The sequence below is a fragment of the Saccoglossus kowalevskii genome, chromosome 11, assembly GCF_978046115.1.
Source record: "Saccoglossus kowalevskii chromosome 11, keSacKowa6.1, whole genome shotgun sequence".
In the NCBI taxonomy this organism is placed as follows: Eukaryota; Metazoa; Hemichordata; class Enteropneusta; family Harrimaniidae; genus Saccoglossus; species Saccoglossus kowalevskii.
The window spans coordinates 14,599,876-14,611,764 of record NC_140651.1 but is presented as its reverse complement, the minus strand read 5'-3'; the positions used below and the strand labels follow the sequence as shown (position 1 = coordinate 14,611,764).

Here is an 11,889-nt window from a genome sequence, read left to right as displayed (position 1 = left end):
TTTAAACAAATTAAAAAATATTATTTTTTTCCGTTTCGATTAAACAAATTTTCAAATGACGTAATGCATTATTCAACCAAATGTTGTCAGATTCAGTGGTACTAGCAGTATTACAGCTAATAGCATACAGGTGTTCATCGAAACTCTGTCAGTGTAACGATAAGATTGTGTCAATCATTGTGTATGCATGTAAAAATGCTTTGATGGACACATCGAGTGTGATGTGACAATATTAACCATAGTCCAGTTAAGAAACCTCAACCCTATTTAGCATGTTAGAAACAAAAAAAAACTATTTTGTGCTTTTGGGGATAACCAACATTAAAAAAACTAACACACAATTTTTTCGATTATACGTCTGAATCATGTAATGAGATCAATTGAATCTGTTAATCACTTGTTTAATACTCTTGTTTTCTTTATTATTATTAAGTTTTTAAATTATGCATATGATGATCAGTAGGTTATGGACGTAAATTACCAGAGAAAGGGTCGCGATACTCATTGACTGGGTTATCAGGGCTGCTTAGTGTAGCTGAAAGGATGCGGGCGCCCTTTCCCCCTTAACTCTAGCCTATTGACACCCTCTCTCCCCATTTTTGACATCGCCAGGACCCATATGAGAAATAATAATTTGCTGTGAGAAAGTACTCCTGACGCTGCTGCCCTGCGCAGAGTTCTGCATAGGGCAGCACATCACATGAAGACTGTGGGGCGAATCCCTCAGGAACCCCGCAGTCAGATTAGAAGAAAACCTTGCAGCCCAAAACAGCACCAGCGTCGATGTCGGCGACATCATCGAGGCTCCTGTCCTGGTGGTGCCAAGGTGTCGAACACCTCTCCATGGCTGCCTCACTGAATCTGAGGCGGGATGTCCAGTTTGGAGCATGGAATGTGCTCTCACTCCAAGATGATGCTCGTTTGTCTGTGATGTCATTGTAGCTTGGTCGACTCGGCATAAGCATGGCAGCATTGTCCGAGGTGCGCAGACCGGGTACTGGCGAGATCAGAGTAGGTGATTACACCTATTCCTGGTCAGGCCGTACTGGTGGTAGGCACACTGAGGGCGTTGCTATTGCTGTCTCTGATAGACTGACCCTAATAATATCGCAGGCCACACCTGTCAACGAGCGTATGATGCTGCTACGCGTCACCCACACGTTGGTGTGCTATCTGTAGTACTTGTGTACGCTCCGAATTGGAGTAGCGACATTTCAGTGAAGCAAGATTTCTATGCCTAACTCAATTTGGTGGTTGATGCCATCGCTGAGAGAGACGCCAGAGTTATCTTGGGTGACTCTAATGGTTCCACTGGCACTAGTAGGGATGAATACGAGGCCCAGTAGTTCGTATGTGTCTTGACTTAATCAGGTCGTCAGTGAAAACAAATTTAGGGCACGGTGTTTCAATAGCAGTACTGTACATATGTTCACTGAGCATGTTTTGCTCAGTAGCTCACATGTGTCTAAGCTTAATTTCATCGCAGATGTCAACAAATAAGGAGTATTCTATCTCCCATGATAATGTTTACTGAAATCAACATATGATTCTAGTTTAATATACAGATTGTTAATCAATATGCGTTTTTAAAATAAATTACAAGATATAATTTTTTTCCGTTCTGATTTAAAACAATTTCAAATGACGTAATTTATTATTCAACCAGATGTAACCAGACTCTGTGGTACTAGCAATATTATAGCTAATAGCATGCAGGAGTTCGTGGAAACTCGGTCAGTGTAATGATAAGATTGTGTCACTCATTGTGTATGCATGTAAAAATGCTTTGATGGACGGTTAATCTGTAAATAAGGAACGTGATTTCTGACTGGTTTGCAAGCGGGAAAACTTGAACACTGATATTTCTTGGAGAAAAACATAAAATAAGCGTATTATGAACATTTTTTTTTCAGATTACAATACACAACAAACCTTTTTGAGCACTTACAGTGTACAGTATTTGCTCATTTAACACTATCAAACTTTATACTTAAAGAATCCTTATTAATTTGCCGGAATTTATATGTTTAATTTGTGATCATTCTATTTATTTCACACCAATATTTTAATAACTTGAAATGTTTGTCAACTGTTTGTAAACTACAATATACTAAAGTCAAGGATTAATGAAGTCCTAATATACACAATTTTGACTCTAACTAGCCTTGTATCTTGTATATTACAAGTAACTGCGATCTTTTGAATGTAAGCCTCCCAGACCAGTTGGATTAAAACAGGAAATTAATTAATAGGCGAAAGTATTTTTTTCTTAGTTAAATTTAAATGTTGTATATTATCTGTCTCTAATTCAACTAGCAAATAAATCTTGTCGAAAAATTATACTACATTTTAAAAATCTTAGCTAAATTACCAGGCCAAGGAAAACACATTTTGAATTCCAGACTATATTTGAAATAAAATACTGTCTAAAACGTGAACATATCGATATTCTATCGAAAAAAGGTTTCTGTGTATTTGACGTTAAAACCAGGACGCTTTTCGTTGTGAGTTGTGAATTAAAGGACGAATTAATAATAACACTGCTCCAGGCAATGTGTTGTGAACGTAAGTTACGTAATCGAGCACATGTTTTGCCGCTACTGTAAAAAATAAAAACCATACACGTATCAACGCCCTCTTCTGTCGATCAACTTGACACGACAGATACTGAATACTATAATAATGAGGTTAAAAGTTTATCAATTGCACTATGTTCAATAATGTGACACCACACTCGATGTGCAGTTTGGAATAAATATCATAATGACGGTCATCAATAATCAATATTAGCAACATAATAATGTCACAGATTATTGCACAAGTAGTGTGTGCAAACTTTCAAGCCATTATTCAACATGCCCAGAAGTTGTCAAGGAAAAGAACAATCGGGGGAATTCACATTCATTCACATTCACCTTGTACTTATCCAAATACTGTTAACAAAACACTAGACAGGTATCAAAATAGGTATTACTACGTAACACTTTCTGTGCGTGTATGCTTCAGTCAACACATTCATCGGTAATGTGTGTATAGTTGATATGTGTATTGCAGATTATTATATAATCTATTTATTACTGGCGTTTTATTTTGAAACATAAAACATAGATGAAATAAACCAAGGCAAAATACATTGGTTACCTTGATACATTTATGGGTAGAACTATTTGTGCATCAACATGGCTACATTTTAATCTACAAGCCTCTTGCCTCCTCCTTAAATGAAGGCCCAAGGACAGATGTAAAATTGGTTGATGTGTATCCTCACATTTGAGCTCGCTCCCTAGACCATGTTGTAACCAATATCTAGAAAACTAAATATTATATACTTAAAATAAAGCATATCACTATTGTCTGACGGGAGTCTGTGTCTACCCATCCAGTGGCAGCATGCATTGTGCATCGAGACATTAATAATCAGGATACAAACAAACAACAGTATATGTGTTTCCAGTGTTTTTAGCATTACTGATATGTCAAACGTTACAAACTTTGATTGGCAGATCAAATATGCCCTGCATTAAGGGTTAATCTCTGCTATGATACATCTAGCATACTGAGACGACGTGGTGTCGATTTCGTCCTAGGCGGTTGGTGCGGTGGTGTCAGCTATCTTCGAGTGAGTGTGCTGGGCTGGGGTGGTGAGGTAGTGTCAGCTACGATATATTTAGTGTGCCAGGTTGGGATGGTGGAGCAGTGTCAGCTAGAATAGATTCAGAGGGCTGGCCGGGGTGATAAGGTAGTGTCAACTAGGATATACTTAGTGTACTAGGCTGGGATGGTGGAGCAGTGCCAGCTGGGATAGATTCAGAGGGCTGGACTGGGTGGTGAGGTAGTGTCAACTACGATATACTTAGTGTGCTAGGCTGGGGTGGTGGAACAGTGTCAGCTAGGATAGATTCAGAGGGCTGGGCGGGGTGATGAGGTAGTGTCAACTAGGATATATTTAGTGCGCTAGGCTGGTATTGTGGAGCAGTGTCAGCTAAGATAGATTCAGAGGGCTGGGTGGGGTGATGAAGTAGTGTCAACTAGGATATACTTGGTGTACGAGGCTGGGATGGTGGAGCAGTGTTAGCTAGAATGTATTTAGTGTGTTAGGCTGGTATGGTGGAGCAGTGTCAGCTAAGATATATTTAGATTGCTGGGCGGTGTGATGAGGTAGTGTCAACTAGGATATATTCAGTGCACTAGGTTGGTATGGTGGAGCAGTGTCAGCTAAGATATATTCAGATGGCTGGACGGGGTGATGAGGTAGTGTCAACTAGGATATACTTAGTGTACTAGGCTGGGATGGTGGAGCAGTGTCAGCTAGGATAGATTTAGAGGGCCGGGCGGGGTGGTGAGGTAGTGTCAACTAGGATATACTTAGTGTGCTAGGCTGGGATGGTGAAACAGTGTCAACTAGAATATACTTAGTGTGCTAGGCTGGGATGGGTGATAAGGTAGTGTCAGCTAAGATAGATATTTTTGGCTCGGTCGGTGGAATAGTCTTAGCTAGTATGTATCCAGCTTTTTGAGCCAGAGTGGGTGGCTTGTGGCAGCTAGGGTGAGTCTCTCTATTTGATGGGAGGGAAGGGAACTCAAATAATTCCCTCAGTTAATTTTTAATGTTACTAATAATTTGGTATGGTTTTCAGATGTACAAACCATAAACGGGTTTATAAATTCGTACTTATTAACAATGGAAAATGATATGACGTGTTTGTGTCACATAGTATAGGCACTAATAATGTGGTTGACATGTTAGTTTAGTAAATTTGCCAGACAAAAAAATTGGACGGTGATTTCAAATATAAGAATAATAGTATAGCAGTTGGATTTCCGTTGACTGATTAGATCTACGATAAACTATATAATCTTGAATGAATGAATGAATGACATGTAAATACAGCTGATTAGTGTCCCAACTAAATACAGTGTTAGAAAGGTGTTGAAATGCATTGAAATGCTTATTATAATGAACATTTAAATGACTAAAATGAACATAGTGAATATTACAGTGTATCAGCTTGAATGACATGCAAGTACACCTGGTTAGTATCTCAAATACAGAGCGTGCAATTTCAATGACTAAACTATACAAGATTTGCTCAGTAGTTCACATGTGCATTTGTAATCAGTGAATCTTACCTCAATAGCTGTACTGTACATTGGTTCGATTACTGAGCATTTACCGCTCAATAGTTTGCATGTATATGGATTTAATCAGGTCGTTGGTGAAAACAAATGTGGGGCACCTTGTTTCAATATCTGTACTGTACAATATGTTCTATCACTGAGCATGTTTTGCTCAGTAGTTCGCATGTGGTAGACTTAATCAGGTCGTTGGTGAAAACAAATGTAGGTCATCTTGTTTCAATATCTGTACTGTACATATGTTCAATCATTGAGTCTAAGTTATTCTTATTGCAGATGTAAACACATTTGAAGTATCTCTAATGATTACTGGAACCTACAAACTTGAGTGGATTTTTTTTACTGTCGTTTAATATAAAAACTGTGCGTATATATATATTAGTTATCTTAAAGTCAGTGTGCTAGGCCTGCATTGATAGTGTCATTTATTATATGTTCACTGCTCTGTCTAGGGTGGTTGGGTAGTGTCACCTAAAATATATTAAGTGGCCTAGGGAAGGATTGTGGTGGAGTGTTAGCTGGGGCAAGTATTCTTAGTTGCGTTGGTGGCTTAGTCTCAGCTAGGATAGTTCTCTTTCTTTTTTTGTGAAGGCATGAAACTAAAACTTAGTTATGTGTAATATTGTAAATTTTACTAATACATTTAAATATGGAATGGTGATCGCTTGAACAACTACATACAGAAGGCTTTTGTCCTTCGTGTCTTTGTGTAATATGTAATATGCTTGCTGATCTACAAACGGGTTGGTAAATGCGTACTTATCAACATTGGAAAATGATATGACTTTGTGTCACATACTATAGACTACTTGAACAGTTGAAATATCTTCCAGGCACTATTGATGTGGTATACAATTTAGTTAATTTGCAAGACAGACAATATGTTCGTTGACTATAGACCTGCGATAGACTTCATCAGCTTGAATGACATGTACAGCTGGTTAGTGTGCCAACAGAATACGGCATTACGAAGATGTTGAAAACCATTGAAATGTTAAATTCTAATGAACATTTCAATGACTAAACTGTACATAGTGAATATTACCATACATATATTAGCTTGAATTGCATTTAAAATAAAGATCGTCAGTGTCCGAAATAGTTTTAGTGTTGAAAACATTGAAATGTTATTTCTGATCAACATTGAAATGACTAAACAAGAAACAGAATTTGCTCAGTAGTTCTTAAGCTTAATCTGGTCGTTGGTGGGGCTCTTTGCCCCAATAGCTGTACTAGACATCGATCCAATCTCTAAGTATGTTTCGCTCCATAGTTCTAATGTGTCTATCCTTAATCAGGTCGTTGGTTAAACCAAAACTAGCACACATTACCTCAGTAGCTGTACTGTACATAGGTACAATCACTGAAAATGTTTTGTTCAGTGGCTCACATGCGTCTAAGCTTAATCTCATTGCAGATGTTAACTAAGTAGTCTCCCACGAGAATGGTTTCTGGAACCAAACACCTATGTGACATTTTTTGAATGGTGTTTAATAAAAAAAGCTGTTAATCACTATGTGTTTGAGAAAATAAATTACAAAATAATTAGAAAATATGATTTGTTTTTGTTTCATTCTGATCAAACAAATTTTCAAATGACGTAATGTATTATTTAACCAGATGTTACCAGATTCTGTGGTACTAGCAGTATTATAGCTAATAGCATACTGGTGTTCGTGGAAACTCGGTCAGTGTAATGATAAGGTTGTAAATTAAAGATAATAAATTAAACGCGTCATGTTGTCGCCTTTGCTGCTTTGAATGTTATCCCCTAGTAATTTACTGAGTTTGTAGAGTTCAAACATCGAACGGCATTCCACATCGTTCAATAGCGCCATCAACGACGTATTAAAAGAATATTATTATTTATTTTAACCAATGATGTTTGAAACTCTCGCTATATAGAAAAATCACCCTTGTGAGCCAGTGACATTTCGTTTTTAAATTGTGTTCAGCGACCTATGAAATTACATGTGTGGGCATATCAAAAATATCCAGAGGTCATTTTCTGAAAAACTGGTTTCTGAGAAACTGTGTTTCTGTCAGGAATGCTAAATATAGTAGTAGTTGTAGTATGTATGTACTAGTTGTAGTCACAACGCTTGCATGATATATCATGTCACCACTAATATATTTATCTATCTATACATCACATCACTAGTTTGTTAGATATATATAATACCTCTTAAAAATCTGCAGTCTCTTGTTTTATATACGGGCATGTATGTGTTGTCGCGTACGCATCTTTGGTTCACACGAGGTTGCATTATTGTGTTGGATAAGCAGCTTGCATGTTTAGGGTAGACATTATAAATTTATATTACAGGAATTTTATAAATAGATTGTTTACTAATTGTATTTAGTAGTCGCCAACTTTGCAAGGCTTTAACCGTGAGGCACATCCATCATTGGTAACTACGTGATCGTGCCAACGACTGCAGCGATTGGCTGATAGCATGTTTACGTTGCCAAGCGATAGAGTTTTATGATGGAGTTTGTAAGATTTTGTAAGGGAGGAAGGAGAGAGATGGGCAGTGAGGCGTTACATCAGCTGACCATTTGGATGAATAAAGCTGGACTGTAACGAAATAATGTGTATTCCTTTGGGTCGAATTTGTTATTTCTACGTGTAAGTGTTGTCAGCCAAGCGAGACAAAGTACCCCGAACATAACGCTAGTGTTCACAATATATGAGTGAACATGTGGCTGTGAATCGGTTGGGAACGAGGCTACATGCTCCTGAGGTAATCACACAGAATAGCATGTGCACCGGTAAATATCCTATTGTAACTAAATGTGTCACAGTAGCCCATTCCACAATATACTGCCAAATTTGAATTGTGTATCTTAATATTATATCTTTTTCTTCGACATTCAAAGTGTTTATATTTACAGATACCACACGTGCCCATATTCTTTCAAAACACCTGACACAGCGTATCTTTCTACTGAAAAGACCATGTATTACAGCGTATTGTCTGTAACGTTTCTCTTCTCCAGGTTTCAGCTCGGACTAGTAATTTATATTCATAAATACATGAATTAGGGTATGTTATGTTTACATGTGTTCCGAAAGTGTGGTGTTCTGATACAGGTAAATCATTCTCTTCAAAATCATTCTAGTACAACATAACACAATTATGCCAATAATACATTATATTTATTGCGCCAAAAGCGAATAATACTAAATCTATGCCCAACACCAAACTCAAATTTTTATATCCCAAACTGAATAAACTGGTAAGACGTTGACGAAGATTTGCAAGCTTTATATAGGTCAGCAATTGAAAATGATCATTAGCATCTGTAAAAAATTAAAAAAAAAACAGAATTAATTCATTGTTATCAATGATTCTTAAAATTGCACGTACAGAATGTCTCACAAATGTGTTCATTCCTTAATTGCTTCCTTAATTTCTTCATTCATTCGTTCGTTCGTTCGTTCGTTCATGCATGCGCTCGTCATTTTCTCTTTCATTTGTCCATTCACTCATTCATTGGTTGGTTGGCTGGTTTTTTGTGTTCGTTCGTTTGTTTATTTGTTAAGTCATTCGTTCATTTGTTAAGTAATTCTTTCATTAAGACATTCATTCGTACAGTCAGCCATTCATTCATCATTTGCTCAATCAATATTACTTTGACTTACGTTTTGCCAGCAACTTTCCAGCTCTCACCAAACTCTTTAATATCTTTTACAACTACACCATCAGGTTTCTTGAAGTCATTTTTGGTATTACCATCACCATCACCAAGCAGACCACACATCTTTCCACGATAATAATCACCAGTGAATTCGATATTGAAGGTGTGTTTTCTTCCATTCCAGAATATCTTGAATGTCGTGTCCTTGAGATTGAAACTTAGAATTGCCATATCGCCATCGTGCACTATGTTTATTTTGCTAAGACTATCAGCACTTGTCTAGAGGGAAAGAAGTTGTGTTAGTTGTTAATGAAGTGTAGTATAATACACATACGACAAATTATCTGTATTAAAACATTCCAAATGAACAAATTATTACTTTAAGTATTTTTAAGTTTTTATCACGAACATTGTATTGAACAATAGTGTATTACAGATATTAAAGTTTAAAACAATACAATCTGTGCTCTACTTACAGTAACCACATTGTCATTGTTAACGAGAACGCATTCACCTCCCACTGTAACGTTAATGGCAACAGCTCTTGTCCTGACTTCTTCGATATCTTCCCTGGGTGTTAACTCGGCTGTGATTTCAAAGTGAGGTGTTGTGCTCATGCAATCTCTTACAAGAGTGTACCAACACATGCCTTGGAAACTGTACTGACGTCCATCTAAAGTAGTGATGTGAGGATCGCACTTGAATCCTTAAAATATACAAAACAAATCGTTATTACATATTTAAGTGTATTTTTGTAGAAACAATAGTATGTATATGATTGTCAAAAATAATCTGGTTTAAAGTAGTAATTTCAAATTCAAGGCTATGCCTAACGTAGTATATGTATTTGCCTCGCGATCAGATACATTATAGACAAATGTGGAAAATAATGTCCTAAAATGTATCTAAATCAATACTATTTGTCATTCCAGAACAGAATCTTGGTCTTTGATTGTTTAGTCTTTGTAAATATGTTATATAGGAAATTGATAGGACTTGTCACAGTCAATTTGCACATATATAAATCATACATATTAGAACAAAGATGGTGGTTCAAAGATAGTTTTGAAATAATTGTGACATACAAGCTATGAATGTTTCAAATAAGTAACATTTTTCAAAGTGAGCTGATATATAATGTGTGTTATCTGATTCACATTTTGTTTTACCTGGACACACGCAGTACGGGTCGTAAGCAGCCTTCTTAATTTGTTCTGCTGTCAATGCCACATTGTATACCTGCACGCAAGTTATTAAACCATCAAAGTATATACCACCATTTGGTAATGGAGCATTTGGTACTGCGCCGCTTTGTGCATCAAACTGAGTTGCTATTTCTCCTGCAGGCATAACGCCCAGTGCTGTGAATTCCCCATTCAAGTACATGGATCCAAAATTACTGTCAAAATCATATGTGACCGCACAATGATACCATACATTTATAGCTGTTAAATGTTTGTCTGATGGCGCTACTATTGTTAAGTCGCGTTTGTTGAACCTGACACGTCCATATAACTCCCCTGCTGCCTGATCACTAGCCCACTGCCACATTTGAACACCATTCCCAGATGGATTATAGTGGAATACGGGACCTGCATTACCAAAAGGACAAACCCATGCCATGATAGTGATTGATTTTACAGTATCGAAAGCACCATTGTTTGGATAATGTACCCACGAGTCGGCGACACCAAAGAATTTATACGCTCCACACGGCCGGCCATGGGAATTATTTTTATATACCAATTCTACATTACTAGAATCAGCATCATTGTTGTTGCCAGATACGTCTTCCAACTTATACATATAATTTAGTGGCCAAAATCCCACAGCGTCAGGCACTGTTAAAAAATAGAAAACCATTAATTATTATAAAAACAAGTTACAATGTTTTATTAGTACAAATACTAAGAATTAAAAATATAAAATAAATATATCTTTATAGAACTACTCAATTCTCCATTGTCTCACTACATACCCAGCCTCTATAGTTACATAATGTTTTGGTAAAACCACTAGATGTATTTTACACATAAACTGGAAGCATCCTATATCATCAGGAAATGCCCATTCGCTGTTTTTATCATCCTATCCTATAGGGTAATGCGAATTCTAAATATGGAATGACTACGCGCATAACACACATAATTGAAATCCCCTTTGAATGTACGTATGAAAGTCATTGGAATTTGGAATGCGTGTTGGAGTACATAAATATATACATAAACTCACCTTCAACAGAAGCATCAAATTCAAATCGCTTTGAAATTACTTCCTGAAAAGATATTAAATAATGCAATGCATGACAGAAGGAGAAATATACATTGACACAGGACTTAACAATCGTTCCCCATTGGTTGGGTATCGCGCTGAAGGGAACTTGGTGAACAAAAAGCAACATGATAGATTTACAATTATTTTTCATGTAAAATTCTTACTTCATTGCATAGAATGACAATGCAGAATAAATCAATTTACAGTCGAAACAATACAATATAATGCAATGCGCGTCGTAACTACTTCATCAGAAGGGCTTTTAAACCATTTTAAACCAACTGCTTCAATGTGGTTTTTACAACTGTTTATGGTTACTGGCCGACATGTTTAGGTGATCGATGCCTGAAAACTACACCATCGTCGTCATCATTTGAAATATTACACTTAACAATTAATTATTGTTAATTAAATAATTATGGTGGTTTAGCATATGATGAACAAATTAGTAAAATTAAGATTGCAAACACGCTGACCCATAAATGTTAACAATTAAAACAAGTATATCAAATCAAAAGAGCAACCAATCTTTAATCAAATCAGATATAGGTATGAACAATCTGTCCAATCAAATGAAGAGAAAACCAAGCCGAGAAATCAAGAGAAAGAGAAATTTTAAGACAATTCGACAAAGAAATGGGGATAAAAACATTCTGACAAATCAAATGATCAAAAGACGATAAACTGACAAACTAAAAATGAAACAAAAAGTATTCACTTACTTCATGTTGAGCTTCCACTGCAATGATTGCCGCAACGATCAGTAGAATACGGAGCATCTTCGTAGTTGGAGAACACCTACACTCTTCGTCAGAATTGCAAGTATGAAATTTGTAA

At 36.6% G+C, this 11,889-nt stretch overlaps 1 protein-coding gene across 1 annotated transcript; it reads right to left on the bottom strand.

Annotated features, from left to right (window-relative positions):
• Positions 1-8,274: 8,274 nt before the first annotated feature.
• Positions 8,275-11,889, bottom strand: LOC146736220 (uncharacterized). Its single transcript, XM_085504895.1, has 6 exons — positions 11,775-11,889; positions 11,011-11,053; positions 9,948-10,619; positions 9,255-9,484; positions 8,783-9,057; positions 8,275-8,440 (listed from the first exon to the last, which is right to left on the bottom strand). The coding sequence occupies exons 1-6, from the start codon at positions 11,829-11,831 to the stop codon at positions 8,434-8,436; spliced, it is 1,284 nt and encodes a 427-aa protein (XP_085361021.1). The 5' UTR covers positions 11,832-11,889; the 3' UTR covers positions 8,275-8,433.

Coding starts and splice junctions, on each gene's coding strand:
- LOC146736220 (XM_085504895.1), bottom strand. CDS start 11,831: ATGCTCCGTATTCTACTGATCGTTGCGGCAATCATTGCAGTGGAAGCT. Junction 10,620..11,010: donor ATTTGATGCTTCTGTTGAAG/GTGAGTTTATGT, acceptor ATTTTTTAACAG/TGCCTGACGCTGTGGGATTT. Junction 9,485..9,947: donor CCCGTACTGCGTGTGTCCAG/GTAAAACAAAAT, acceptor GTATATTTTAAG/GATTCAAGTGCGATCCTCAC.